The 15283-nt window shown below is 43.4% G+C and overlaps 1 protein-coding gene across 5 annotated transcripts in view; it reads left to right on the plus strand.

Annotated features, from left to right (window-relative positions):
• GRIA3 (glutamate ionotropic receptor AMPA type subunit 3) overlaps positions 1–15283 on the plus strand; it is a 145340-nt gene that overhangs the window by 110883 nt on the left and 19174 nt on the right. For 3 of the 5 annotated variants that reach the window (XR_011681565.1, XM_071442408.1, XM_071442406.1), the window contains exons 13-14: positions 12608–12855; positions 13409–13523. Coding sequence is in view for 4 of the 5 variants with exons in the window: in XM_071442408.1 (XP_071298509.1) it covers positions 12608–12855; positions 13409–13523 (363 nt within the window). In the remaining variant the exon portion in view is untranslated. The remainder of the gene's footprint in view (positions 1–12607; positions 12856–13408; positions 13524–15283) is intronic. The other 2 variants (XM_071442409.1, XM_071442407.1) reach the window with 1 other exon arrangement.

Consider the following 15283-nt stretch of genomic DNA (forward strand, 5'->3'; position numbering starts at 1 on the left):
TTATGTCTACAACAAAAATTAGTTGAGTGAACCTGTCAAAAGAGGTAGCTCAACTTGTTCAGAAATATTGGTGCTGTTTATAGTCACTATACTGATCTTAGGGGGGAAAATGCCTTCTTTTGACTATCTTGTTACAGTTCATATAGAAAGAGGAATTGTATGGGGATGTTCCTTCATTTCCTTAATAGTTTGACACAACAAGCAAACCCCTTCTCACGGAGAGATCAAAGGAATGAGTGTTTCATGTGAAAGGATACAAAGTCTGGTAAATGTAGGAATGCTTTGTTGTGCTGCTAATAATCTTGAGATGAGCTGTGTCTCTCTGCTGGTGCTGGGAAAAGCAGGGTTGTAAATGAGCTGATCTGTCAGGAGCTGCCAGCTCCATCAGGCCAGGACAAGAGTTGGGTGGGGATGGACAAGAGCAGAGCCCCAGCAGTGTGGAGCAAGGCTGTATGGGCCAAATGGGAAGAATGAGCCCTAAGTGTGCTTCTCTCTCTTTGGCATTCTCAAGGCACACAACATAATTTCAGTTGTATTAACTTCTGCAGAGTGATTAATTTGAATAGAGTGATGCATCCATGAAAGTGTTGTAATTAGAGTCTTCTTCAGTTGATTTGAAAAGGGCAAAAGCTTTGCCTTAGAACAAATGTGTTAGTTCACATAAATACTTTGTTGTACAGTCTTATTAGTTACTTAATAAGACAGTAAAGGTGTCTGAAACTTCAATTAACTTAGAGGACTCTTGCTTTCCGAGATCCTGCAGCACAGACTGCACCTCTCTGTGTTTTAGGATACTTGTTCTCCCTTGGCATCTCTTTCCACTCTGCTGCCAAAGGCAGCAGTGGAAGGGACAGTGCTCTGAGTTGGAAAAAGCCATGAGTTCTCTTGAGTACAGGATGATGCTTATCCCCTGTGTAAGGGAAATATCTTCCACCTATTTTCCCCCAGCATTTTGCTAGTTTAAACAGCGGTCAGCTGAGTGGCTCATGATCATTTACTCAGTGAGAAAGGAGTAACTTGGCTTTATAGCTGGGCCATGGCTTCCCACAGGAGGAGGTTCAGGACAATCTCTCCAAGATCCCATTAAGAAGCTTGTATGGGTATATCTCTTTCTAGAGCTGTAAGGCTAAAATGTTTCTCAAAGATACTAGCCAGATCCTGATCTTAATCACTGCTGGTCAGTGGAAGGTGCCAGGCTGACAGTAGAAAGGAAAAATTGCCTCCTGATACATCATAAAGGGATAACTTCAGATCCCCACCATCTTGTCTGCATGTGCTAGAAGGAGCTTCTCCAGGCCATGGCTCCCTTCTGCCAGCCCCATTTCCAGACAGCATCACTTTTGAAGGGTTTTTTTTACAGTGTGAATACCTGAAACTGGACTGATACCAGCCTCTCAATTCAGATGAACAGATGGTAATGACTTTGAGCCACTTCAGACCTGGGCAGACTCCAGCTCATGACCTATTTTCCAGTCTTGGCAGTTTCCCTAAACGTGGCAGTGCCTCCTGGGCAGAGGCTGTCCCAGCTATGGGGTTAAGCTGGATACACCACTGCTGCCTGAGGCTTGCACAGCGGCTGCTTTGGCGTGACACTGCTCTCACAGTCCCAGCACTGCTCTCACAATGCCAACACTGCTCTCACAGTTCCAACACTGCTCTCACAATTCCAGCCAAAGCTGATATTTTCTAACAGTTTCACAGCAGACACTGTTTACACTTCTCACTTGTTGGTGATTCTCTGCATAAGGGCATTTGTCCTCCCAGTATATCTAAGATTCAGAGGAACCTTCCTTTATTCTCATGGCTGTTGCTTGTTTCTGCTCAGAAACATCTTACATTTTGCACTAATTAGCTTATAAAGGCGTTTAAATGGCAATCAATAGATTACATCAATTCCCTTTTGACTTTCAAAGGGCACTCATCCATATTGAAAAGAAAGAACCTCTCCTGAGATATTTATTAACACATGGACTTAGATTAAGGACTCCAAAATTCCTCTTTCTCTTTCTTGAAGGTTGGTGAAGGCCTGTATGAGAAAGAAGTTTCAAATCCCTAAGCTACTTTTAAAGGTCTATCTGTTGGAATTAACATCTTCTAATACATTCAATTAAAGGTTCAGCATATCTGAGCAGCTTATCAAATCAATATAATGCCATTTAATCCAAATTTAGCACTGAGCCTAAGTATAATACCACACTCTAATACTTCACCTCCAATATGCATATATTCAAAAGGCATGACCTTTACAATCAGTTAGTGATTCTTGTCTAAACTTGGCTGTATTTAAACTTCAGCAGGACATGTTTGTAGACATTTAGAAATATAAATTGCCCTTGAATTTATGGTTGTTTTTTTTTTAATTAATAGCAGATATCTCTGTTAAGAGGCTCCTGCAAAATACCTTGCCAAGTGTGTGTTTGATCATTGACAAACACAGCTGACCTGCTAGTACACTTCACTGAGAACTTATGTAGTTAATCACTGTTCACAAAATTAAGGAGAAAAGAAGATCTCCAATGAATGTTACTTTACTTTAGAATTTTTTCTTTGTATATTTCTCAGCACAAGTTTAAGGATGTCCCAAACCGAACAACTCAGCTACTGAGTGGCTTTCCCATGCCTCAGGTGGAATGACTTGCCCTGAAGTCAGTTCCTGATTTTTCCTCCTGTAAATGCCATTAATTATCAGATCTGTTTGGAATTTCAGTAGAAAGACTGAAGGTCCTTTGGGCATGATGGTTGTTCCAGCTCTTACAGTTGGTTTTCCTCAAAAAGTGGTTCTTTGCAAACCAAATTCAGATGTGAGTCCTTTCTGGACTTTGTCTATACACAAAATATGTATAAACCCACAGTTTTTAAGACACAGGAAGTCATACTAAGGATGGCCTCTTAAAATGTTTCCCATTTTGAAACTATTCTGAAATCAGAATAGTTCAGCAGGGACAGATAGAAAAGCATGAGATGCGCTGGCATAAGGCTTTGCATTTCTGCTTGCCCATACTGAGGAGAGGTGCATGCAAACAGCTACCAGAAAAAGCAGTAAGTGGGAAGGAGATTGGTGAGGTATCTCTTGAAAAGAAACTTAAGTACCAAATTGTCAAGCTGGTAAAACTAAAGGTAACAAAGAAAAAAATTCGTTGGAAAGCAAAGAAAAAAACACCAGGCAGATTAACACCAAAACAGAAAATTAACACTTCTCTGAAAGAACAAACTCCAAATACTATTGAAATTAAAAGAAAACATTCCTTTAACCCATCAAAAGGATTTAGAAACATCCTCAGCTAAAAGCACGTAGGTTAACTCAGACCTGTTCCATAGAGCCTTGTGTTGGGCTGTGTGAGGAGGGGCTGTGGTGGCACCAGTGGGTCCCTCCTGGCTCCAAACAGCCAAGTGCCACTCACCCCCCCAGCTGGCAGCATGCAGAGAAGGTTCCCCATTCAGGTGCCTCTGACAGTGTCAGGTGAGGCCAGTGCCAGTCAGGCAGCCAAGGAGGAGCACAGCTCCATGGCAGAGCCTCAGGAGAGAGCGAGGAATTATGTCCATAATGTGTTCAGAAGCACCAGTGTGTTACACCCATTATGAGTTAAAGAGCTCATTGCTTTCCTCTGATGATAAGCTTGTGTGAAGACGAGAGGGAAATAAATTCCACGAGCAAGCTGTTTAGGTAAGGAGAAGCCTTGGGTTCTACACCCCTAGCTGCCATATGATTTTTATGCATTCTGTGCAATCAAACGATATTGAGATCATCATTAGAGGCTATTAAAAACATCACTGTGAACTCTGTGAACGCAGCACTAAGGGTTTCATCTGTAGTTAAACTCTTTGATTTTTAATTTCAAAATTTATTTTGCTAGTGAAGATGAAGGACTTGTTTTTAGCACTGCAGTCATACAAGTGCTTTGCTTTTGCCTTAGGATAAAACTATGATTAGCAGTTTGGAGGTTTCTGTGCACTTGACATCGAGCTAAACAACACAGTCATCATAAAAAATTCCTGACAAAAATATTGAAGTGTGATTTTATTTATGAACATTAAAGAATAGAACATCACAGAAAAGTGGTAGCTTCAAAGATGAGTTTTATAGATCTGAGATATTCAATGTGGCAGTTGTTAATCATAAAAAGTACTGTAGTTTAACTGTTTTTAAACACAGAAGGTGTGAAAATTTTATTCACCTATATATTTTCTCTCTCTTCCCCTGTTTGATATAGGTGGGAGCATGTACAAATATTAAAAGGTGGCTGTATGCATGCAGAGAGATCAGAGCCTCTCCATTGCATGGATGATAGATGGTCTGCTGGTGGGGTTTGTTTATCTCTTGAACCTCCTTTCTATCACATGGCCAACAGGCAGTTTTAAAGGCAACAGGAAATCAAATGTGACATAATTGCAAAAGAAATGGTTTCCCATGAGGTGATCTAATGTCTTTAGGCTGTAGATTGGAGAGGAAAATGTATCCTTACAGGAACTAAAATTAACAGCTCATCCATCATCTACTTCTTGGAAAGGAAGCATTTGAATGGAGCTGGGCTTAAGGTGGCTGAGCCATTTTACTAATTTCAGCAGGCAAGTCAAGATTTAGCAAAGCTTTCAGTCAACACTTACTAACAAATATTTGAATAAATCTCCCCATTATCTTCAATAACAGGTGGCATTTGTCTATAGCTCTTGTGTTTGTGGTTCAGGCTTTCCAGCTCACCTCTATCTCCATACCACCCAGCAGTCACCTTCTGTAAGAGCAGAGCTGTGGGTTCTGGGGACCAGGTAGTGAGAGAGGCTGCAGCTCATGGGAAGCTGGACACAGAGGGGCTGCAGCCTGTGGGAAGCCAGACACAGCAGCTCACAGTGGGTTAACACTGTAACTGTGTCTGTACCACAGAGGCAAGCAGAGAGTGCCTGGGGGGAAAATCACTTGCTGTTTGAATGCTCTACTTTTTGGAGAGAAGCTCTATGATAATGATAATGACATTGCCCAAGACAGCGAGGACCCTGGTTTTTCAAGTCTCTACTACTTTATGTAATGCTGCTGTGTCACATTAGTACATGCTTATTAGAGATTCATTTAAAATACATGGGTGCTGATAAATGACTCACAGCACTGCTACTGTTACTTTTGCATAATTAGGAAATACATGAAGGTTTAGAAACTCTAATGATGTGAATATGAAACATCCCCTCTTGCAGTCCACTGGGATTTCTCCATCATTGCCTGTATATTGGCCTTTTCTGTCTGGAGCTGAAAACTCATTAGACCTGACAGTGTTCAGATCATGTGCTGGAAATGCCGCTCTCTGTTAATTTATTACGGGCCAAATCCAGAGCAGGGCTGGTTGTGCTGCTCAGTTGCCCAGACAAGACAACTCTGCTGAATATGTCACTGCTGGAAAGATGCCCCTTAGCCTGAAGGCTGACGTAAGCCTCCCTCCAGCCAGCTTGAGTGTGTGCTGCTCCTGCTCCCCGGACAGACAGTCAGACAGACAGACAGACAGACAGGTTTACCCAGCACAGCTGTCCAGATCCCTGGTATGTGCCACCCAGCCCCTGTCACCCCCAGCACTGCTTCCCCAGGGCGAGCACTGCCCGAGCGCTGGCTCTGGCCCTGAGTCGCAGAGGATTTACAAAGGCAGCTTGTCTCTGGAAAAGACTTTCATTTTAATTTCCCAATCAGCATTGCAACAAGGAGGAGTAAAGGCAGCAATAAAGTGAGGAGATGAATATAGTCTGAAGTTCAGTGTTGTGCCAGGAAAGGGCATTTTAAAACCTTGATTTACATTCTGCTGCTCAGACTGTTACTGACATGTCAGCAGCGTCTGGCTGCAGCCGGAGTGACTCTGCTTGTCTGTGCGAGCAGAGCTCGCTGCAGAAGAGCTGCCTGTTAAAAAGCAGCTACAGCACATCACCCCCCTGCTGCCAAAGGTCACACTTTAAAAAGAACCATGATATACAGAGAGGAAGTCTCAAAACACACCTCCTGAAATATTGTAGTATTTCTGTAAGACATTTCCTTTTGTAATCAGGCCACTTTCTGTGTCAGGTGTGGAAAAACTAATGGTGCTGAAGCCTGGAGGGGCTTTATTAAGCTGCTTCCCCAGCTGTTTGGGTAGCAGCACTGCTGTGGACTGTCCTTCCCCACCATCACCACCTCCACCAGCCTCCTGCTGGACTCCCCATCCCTCAGCCCCATGCAGGGGTAGTCTGCATCTTGGCATAGAGGATTCTAGAGAAAAGCAGCAGCCCAGGGGTTTGCAGGCCTAATCTTTCTGCTCTCTGGGCTTCGTTTGACCCAACTGGGAAAGAAAAATACCATTTCTAAAGCCTAAGTTATCATTTGAGCAATAAACCAACATGACAATGTCTCCCATCATATGCTTGGCTGTAAAATATTATTAGTCACCAGATCACCCTTTCTTTTACGTGTGTGCATGCACTCTTAAAGATTTGTGTGCTCCTACAATACAGACTAGTTTACATGTGCATGCTTGAACCTGGCTTTTCTGTGGCATCTCATAAATTCATAAACTGTGGGTAAAGATTGGTGGACTTGGGGTTTGGCCTTGCTGGAAGAGAAATGCCCTGACCTACTTTCTTCTGCCGAGAATGTAATAAAAGCAAGAGGTTCATGTAATGATGGGATTGATTTTTCTGTCCATATAGGTAAGTAAATTGCTGGCATCACAAGTTATCTGTGGCTAAAAGCTGTGACATTGATCTATTAGACTCTGCCCTATGACCTTCAGTAAATGGCATCTCTGCTTTCATGTCCTCTCTGGGGAAAGGGGACTAATGGTGCCCTCTGGCCTTCATGAGACCTATTTTTACTTTCTCAGTAAAGAGCCTGGAAATCTCAGGCAGAGGGACCTTACTAATAATATTTATCATGTTCTTATGTAGCATCATCATTAGGCTGGCCTCCATGTGCTCCAGGGGTGAGATTAGGCTGAGGGCTCCCACCAGTGTCCCTCACTCCCCCCCAGAGGCAGCTCTGCCAGGGATGACTCAACATGAGGCTTAGAGGGAGTGGAAAGGCACCAAACCAAAGCCATATCCAAACAGCAAACACAGTGGTGCCACTCCATTGCAATTTGCCATAGTAGAAGTTCAGTTAAGCAACTGCCTAAACCCTGTGGATATCAGTGGGGCCCAAGCCAGGCAGCAGCAGCAGTACTAAGGCTGTCTCTTGGCAGTTTTTTCATTCCTGTTTAGTAGCTTGCTTTTAAATGGTTCATAAGCTGCTGGACTCATTAGCTGCTGCAGAAGAGCTAATTGCACACATGGAGGAAAAGCGATGAGTGATGATAATGAAGCTATGGTTCACACTTAACTGCCCAAGTTCATTCCAGTGAGGTGTGCCTCCATACAAAGTGAGGTGTGATCTGTAGAAAGGCAGCATGTATTACTCACATTAAATACCTGCACTGATTTTAGTATGGACCGTTGTGTTTTGTATCAGCAACATCTGTCTGACTTAAGGGCTGTAAATCTCCCTTGTTAAGGAGCTATAATGTGGTCATAGGGCCCATGCAGCAGAGGAGAGTGGTAGGTCTGCTGCTTTAGGACCTTTATTGATGTCTCTGCCTACCTTTATGTGTGTGCTGCAGTCAGGATGCTCCACATGCTTTTTTATTTTGCTACACTTTGTTTATCCCTCTTAGTTTTGAAGGCAGAGGTTAAAAAATCAGTATTACCTGAAATTTCTTGAAGTATAAAACAGAGTTATACAGTTATAAAATATATAACTGGATTTTTAAAATAGCATTTATTTGATTATTTGTGGCTCATGACTGGATGATCAACAGCTCTCACCTATAGGAGAACAATTTGAGCTTGACTGCTGGGAAATCACTTCCTGGTCCCTGTCATAAGAAATTAAGGACCATTTTAGTAATTTTTAGTAAAATATCCCAACAGGGTGCACAAGGAGACATTTTGAAGAAGACCTTCAAGTTGTGGAGGAGGTGGTAGGGAGAGTTGAATATTCTAAAATAGGTAAAGGGCATCTCTGTAACATACTTAAAGTAGAAAGGAGAAGCGTTGCTTCCTTCAAATACAGCAACCTCACCCCTACTCAGTAGTGGAGGAGGTGACACAATGTCACTTTTAGCAGAAGTGTGAGACAGATGTCTGCAGAGGGGGAAGGGAATTCAGTCGTTGGGAGAAGGCTTCATATTTTAGAGCTAAATTTAACCAATGTCAAGGAATTGTCCAAGGTGTGCTGGGGTCTGCTAGATCTCTAGGTGATTTGGAATGTGCAAAAGTGAAACCAAGGCACCAGGTCTAGCCCAGCTGGAGCCACATTTGTAGTTGCTGGATTGAAGAAATAGATGCAAGTGAGAGGCAAACCTGCCTCCTTCCCTTGCCTGTGTCACTCACCCAGCCCTGACTGGCCACTCTTTTAGATGCCACCACACACTCTGGCTGATTTTTCATTTCACTGCTGGAGTCAACCACACAGCAAAACTAGGAGAATTAGAATGAAAGACAGTGTTAAAATTGTGGACTGATGGGATTGGCATCTTCTTTTCAAATGAGTGCATTGCTACCCAGAAGAAATGTCTATTTAGGTGCTGATTAGTAACAGGCCAAGTGAAGAGAGTCCTTGGCACGAGAGCTGCTGGCTCTGCTGACATGGAAGGGAGCTGCCTGCACCCTTGGCTGGGGTGTTTGTGGCTTATATTTCTGCATAAACATATCCAAATAAAGAAAAAAAAAAGCCAGCATTATTGACAAAGCAAAGGCCAGTTCTATTTATATCTACAGTAAGGCTGCGATAATGAAGACGCTTTAATGTGTCTCAGGGCCTAGATGAAACACTGAAAATGTTGCTTTTAAGAAAAAAATTATAATAATATCCCCTTGAAATCCTGAGGAAATGTGGGTGGCGGACTTCTGGAGAGCAATATCAAAGAAATAGGAGTTGCAGAGCGCAGGGAGTTACTACAGTTATGGGCTTTGAATTGGCTTAAATCTTTGCTTTTAAGTTTTGGGGTTTTTTCCTAAGGATCTCTTTAAAAGTAACACTTTATTGACAGGGAGAATGTTTTACTGCCACTGAACTCTAGCAACAGTGCAGATCTGTCAGACCTTGCCTTACTTAGGAGTGTAAATCCTTTCTCTGTGGTTGCTTCTGCTGTCTGGCCCCTTTTATGGGTGTCAGACTCCTAGGGGGGCTGGGAGAGGCAGTGTGAATGTCTGCAGAGGGGGACAGATGGGTAAGAATGTTCTTTCAACACAGAATTTGGAGCTTTATAGTTTGGAAAGACATTTTTCTTTTCTGAAAGTCTTTTAGGGGCTTCTGGGGTGGTTGGGTTTTGTTGAGGCAATTGGAAAATTGGAAAAAAAAATTTACTAAAACTACCATCTGTCATTTCATCCTGTTGCATCTTTGACCAGCTTTAATCAACTGGTAGTTTCATGGCAGTGAGCAGGTTTAAAATATGGCTCTAGGAGCAGAAAACTATCCCTTTCTCCAAGCAGCCTCATCATAGGTAATTACTTTCACCTTATTAGGAATTTGGGTGAATGGCTGCAAAAATTAGCACTAACCAAGCAGGACTCAATGGCCAGAGCCCATCACATCCCTGGTCCTCTCTCTCAGGATCCCTGAGATCCTCAGCCAATACATGCCTGATGCATTTTAGATTAACCTTTTCCAGTCAACACATGCTTTGTTTGTTTCTAGCTTGAATTTTTGTCTACTTCTACTAGGTCAGATCGCTATACTTATTTAGTTAATTTGATGATAACAAGATATTATGAAAATCCCACTTGGCAGAAGAAGAGGTGGGCAATGACCATGTAGAAATGGGAACTGATTTTTAACTACATCATCCAGAAGAGTTAAATGAAGGCAACAGACTATAAAGCTTAGGCTATTTGTTGAAGTTGAAAAGAGAGCAGGTTTTCAGTTGTAGAATTTGGTTTTCTGAAGCATGAATGATGATATTCACCCTTTGCCCTTGGAGCAGGGAACATGCTTTGTGGACCATATGCAGCCCTGTGCATGCTGTTGGCACTCACCAGATAACTGTGATTATTAACAATGCACAGATGTACTGGCCATTGCTTTCAGGTAGTCAGGCCAGGTGGAAAGAGTATGAAAGAACTTATGACAGACAGGTACTCACACGTGAGTTAAAAGACTGAAAGGAAAAGAAATTCTGGTTTATCTGGATAATTAAAGGCACACTCTGCAGAGGAAAACAAGCAAAAGCATTCGTAGTGCATGCACAATTTGGAAGGCACACGACTTCAGCTTGCTGAGAGGCATAAAGAGTAAAGATGGTTTTCTACCTTCTTTTTGTCCTTTGGGTGCCTGTTTGCAAATATAAATGGCCAGGTGTGTTTGTATTATTTATGTTAAAAGAAGATGAAGGTTGTAAGGAAGAGAACCTTGTAACTAAGACACGCCAGGATTGCCACTGCTCCTGCAGTCTCTGTGTTGGCCATCCAGGCTGTTTTATTTCCCTTTGTGCCCAAGAGAGCTGCACAGGAAGGGCTGGCAGGCTGGCCAGGGGCACTGCCTGGGACACTGCCTGCACTGCCACCTGCATAGGTGCACAGCTGTCACCTGCTCTGCTGCCCACAGGGCACAGGGAGACACCACTTCTGGTATCCCTGGAATCCCCACAGCCCCTCTGGCAGGTTCCTGGGAGCCATGCAGTGCCCTGGGCAGCTCCCAGCAGGGCAGGAGATGAGGAAATGCCCACATCCATTAAGTGGGTTGTTGGAAAAGCAGGAGCACCAAGTCAGTGTGCTCGCAGAGGGCACCTTGAGCAGGCAGTGATTATCAGGGTGTGGCTATCAGGGTGTTCTGGCTACCAGCCCATGGGAGCCTGGCCCTGAGCCCCAGTGAGATTCCCTCCTTGGGCAGGATCCATGGTCCTGCAGTCAGCTGAGGCTTAGCACTCCATGCAGGGGCTGAGCTGCCACACTCCCCACTCAAATTCAGAGCCACTGCCCTCATCTCAGGCTATTCAGTGTTTGCTGTTGCAGGGAAGGTCAGGAAAATCCAGATTCCTTCTTTCAACTGTGTAAGGACCATTTCATACCCCAGTTACATCCTCTTTGTCCTGATGCTGAACAAACAAAGCTGTACAGCCCCTCTTTAGTTAGGAGATTCTCTCTGACTTGTTTTTCACCCACCCACCACCCAGCCAGCCCCTCTTGATTGTTGTCTCTCTGATTTCCTGTTGTCACATGGGCTGATTTTAATTGCTTTGCATTTTCAGTTGTTTTTCAGTTCATCAGGAAGGATAAAATAAAATGCTGCCCTCCGTGCTCCTCTCTATCCACTGTAGCAGCACCAGCTGAGCATGTTAATCTGAGGAGCAGTGCAGGCAGGGCTTACTCCCTGTGAAGTGTTTGGAGGCTGGCTGTTAAGCATTACATTATTCAAAATGCATTAAATTGTCCTGGATGAGGAGGAAGCATGTCTCGATCATCAAGCTGATGGACATTAGCAGTCTTCCACCACAAGGTTGCTAAATTTGAACTAGATTTAGCTACTGCCTCCTTCATTCCTATTCTGCAAGGAAAGCTGTGGACAGGGAACTGGCAAGGAATATGAGGCATAAATTCAAGGTACCCACAACTTGGACTGAAAGCCTTATATAAATCTTTGGGATTTCTAGACTTTGGAGAAATGCAGTTGGCATTACTGCCTTCTGTTGACCAAGCAGGAAAGTATAACCGGTAGTCCAGGATACAAATTCATGACAGTCTGGAGGTGGCTTTGAGATCTGAGGGTGGCTTAAATGTTACTGGTGGGAAAGAGTGAGAAGGGGAAGTAACACATTCCTCAACATTTCAAGGTTTACAAAGCTTGTATGCTGAGCTAGAGGCTGTTAGGTTTTGCTCAGTCTCAGAACAGGGAAATCAGGAAAAAATATGGATGGCTGACAGGCAGTTAACCAGTGATTTTTTCAGCTTACTGCCCATATTTGTATTTGCTGTCTTTTAGGAAATGGGAAACCAAATTTTGAATATTTGATTATTGATTCATAAAAGATTTTGTAGTCACTGTTTATATCCCTTGTTTGAGCATCTCTGTTGGCAGCCACTAGAATGTCATGGTCTCCTGTATCATAGACTTGCATTGCCACTGTGAAAAACACACTCCTGCCTTGCTAAAAACTTGTAATAAGCAACTGCCAACCCTTCCTAGCAGCAGTTAGTGTAAAAAAAAAAAAACAATGCTGAGGATTTGTGTGAAGAGGAGGGGCTCCTTTGGCATCTGTTGGCCAAGATGGATGACCTGGGATTTCTCATCCTCCCTCTGGCTCGGTAGCAGAGCCGCATACAGGCGGATAAACCCAGCACAGAATAGGAGCCGAGGCTGGGACGGGCACACGCCGTTGCTCATTCTGAGGCTGCCACTTACTCAGCAATCAGTAAATAAATGTCTGAGATTTGCTTCTCCCTCGCCAAACATTTTGTGGTTTGGTCTTTGTTCAGGGGGGCAGTGTATCTGTCTCCACGCTACCTTGACTTTTTTGGTCTGTTAGCCCTAATCAGTTACAGGGTGTCATTATACCTCTAAGCCAGCTAAGCCCAAGGAGCTCAGTCTTGCCATCATGACTCTTCATTTCCCTCCTTTCATCTCTCCCAGAGGTCAAAAATAGCTGTCTATGAGAAAATGTGGTCGTACATGAAGTCGGCCGAGCCCTCGGTGTTCACCAAGACGACGGCGGACGGGGTGGCCAGAGTGAGGAAGTCCAAGGGCAAGTTTGCCTTCCTGCTGGAGTCCACGATGAACGAGTACATCGAGCAGCGCAAGCCCTGCGACACCATGAAAGTTGGAGGCAACCTGGATTCCAAGGGCTATGGTGTAGCAACTCCCAAAGGCTCAGCATTAAGGTGGGTGGAATAATATAACAATATCCATGTTGTTATAGTATTCCACCTACCCTGATGTATTGTGTTGTCATTTTCTTTCTTGTGGATTTTGAGGTAACTTAAAAGTTTAAAATCTTCAATATTCCATGGAGTTAAATAAGACGGTAAATTATGGTTTCATTTATTTAATGCATCCATTTTTTGTGTTCTCTTCGTGTTGTCCTCTCTGATTGTTTGTTGCTGTTTTAATTTTACAGTTCAATGGCTTTTTCAATTTAAATGGTAAAAGCCAAGTTAACCTGCCATATGTGACGAATGTTAACTGCATGATGTGGTGTTGTTACTTTTTTTCTCAAAGACAATTTCCCCATCCCGCACACTTCAGTTTTGAGCAAATGTTATCCTCCATGCCACCTCCAATATTTAACCCTGTATTTGCTGTACAGACATTTTGATAGCTCCACGTTCTGTGAAATTTTAGCCAATTTGTCCTCTTGTGCTCCTTTTTTTATACGTTACGATTTCCTAAGCATTTGTGCATTTTTTCTTACAAGTTATGTTTTATCGTTTCAAGAAATGCTGTTAACCTGGCAGTATTAAAACTGAATGAGCAAGGCCTCTTGGACAAATTGAAAAACAAATGGTGGTACGACAAAGGAGAGTGCGGCAGCGGGGGAGGTGACTCCAAGGTCAGCCTCAATGTCACCACAATCGGGTACCTTAGCAAAGAGTAATCGGCAAGGCTGTTATTTTGCTTCTCAAGAAAAAAAACCTCAAAAAGAAAGCAGATGAAAATTATTTCACTAATTGTGGTGGGGAAAAAAACCTCTGTTTTCTTGTTCAGTAGCTCTTTCAAAGAAACAGTCTTATTTAATTTCATCAGCGGGTTTGTTCGAGCTTGGAAACCTTATTTAACTAACAGATAGAAAGTTTAGTGTTGGTGGGACCGACGCAGAGTAAGTCAGTGAGGTAACTGTACAAGAAACTGGTGATCACCTCTGGTCACTGTCCCAACCCTTGAGAGCAAGGCTTTATGAGACTTTTTTTGCCAGGACCAGCTGTGCCACCACAGACCTGAGGATGAAAGAGCTCCTGTTTCCTTTGGCCTTTTGGGAAGGTTTTGGAAATGTTGCCTGGAGCATTCAAACGTCACCTTTTGTACAGCACTGATCAGTCTCCTGCACGCTCCTGTGCAGGAGCCCTGTGTCTGTGTTTGACATGCCTTTGATACAGATGTGGACTCAAATCTGGCTCCAGTGGCAGCCGTGCCAGCCTTTTACTGCCTTCTGCTGAGCTGAGGCTTCCCCCAGCCTTCCAGGCAGCCTGTACTGCACCTTCACAAAGTTACTTCAGTGAGCTCATGTATTGCAAATGTTAACTAGTCTGCTTTCCTCCTGCCAACTTTGCCCTGTAGGACTGGCAGTCCTTTTCTGCAGTCTTTAACCCAGCGAGGATAAGCTATAGCTGGAGTTGGCTGGGTGTCGTTGGTCACTGTGGGTGCAGGAATTACCAAGAAAATTAATTTAAATGACATTGTTATACTGAAAAGTACTGAAATTCATTTTTATAGTGACACTCTCCTACATCTAGTAAAACCAGATCTTTAGGGAGCAATAACTCCTAATCTCTCCAATAAAAATGCTTCAGATTTGGTCCAAAATCAATAATAACAGTAAACTGCAGTTTTGGACAATTACTGCAAATTACTGCTACAATCTATTCATAAGAGTTGCATACAGTTGGCTACATAGGAAATTGCTCAGCTCGTCATGTCTACTGCTAGCAAAAGCCACTGTGTAATATTAAAGGAAGGAAAAGCTCTTGAATTTGGATTGATTTAGTAGCTGGAGGTCTGCAGTGCTCAGCAGCAGCCTGGAGATGAGCACAAGCTTTTTTATGCTTTTTAGCTCTGCTGCTCATCCTTCACAAAACATTTTTATATGTCATATTTGCCAGTATATTACATGTTTAATATCCTCCTGGGATCCAGCACCTCATTGTCTAATGCTGCCTCCCTGAAAAAAAACTCTTCATACAAACCAGCTTCAATGAACTTCATTGCTTCAAGTTCATTGAATTAAACCCAGCCAATAACACTTACAGCCCTAAGGAAGCTAAAGAGGGCTTTTTAGATGGTCACAATTAGGGCAGGGCCATCCTTCTATTTTTGCTTGTGCTGGAAGATGTTTTGCAAAGAGCAGTGCTCTCTATTTGGCAGGCCCTTGGCCCGGTCAGGCAACGTTGAGGGAGTGGAGTCTGGGGTAACATGAGTTGGTACCCAGAGAAGAGGGAAGGGGAGCAAACACAATAATGTGTGTTTTGCTGGTTTAGTCCCAAGTGATGTCTGTCTGCAGTTTGTTGTAACACACTGTGGTGAAGGACTTGTTTGAGCTATAGTCACCAGCTCTTGGGGCACAGCTCAGCTGGCAGAAGTCCCCAGAGAGGAGAC

This window comes from Agelaius tricolor, unplaced genomic scaffold, assembly GCF_023055355.1.
Source record: "Agelaius tricolor isolate 1412-34295 unplaced genomic scaffold, bAgeTri1.0.p SCAF_17, whole genome shotgun sequence".
In the NCBI taxonomy this organism is placed as follows: domain Eukaryota; kingdom Metazoa; phylum Chordata; class Aves; order Passeriformes; family Icteridae; genus Agelaius; species Agelaius tricolor.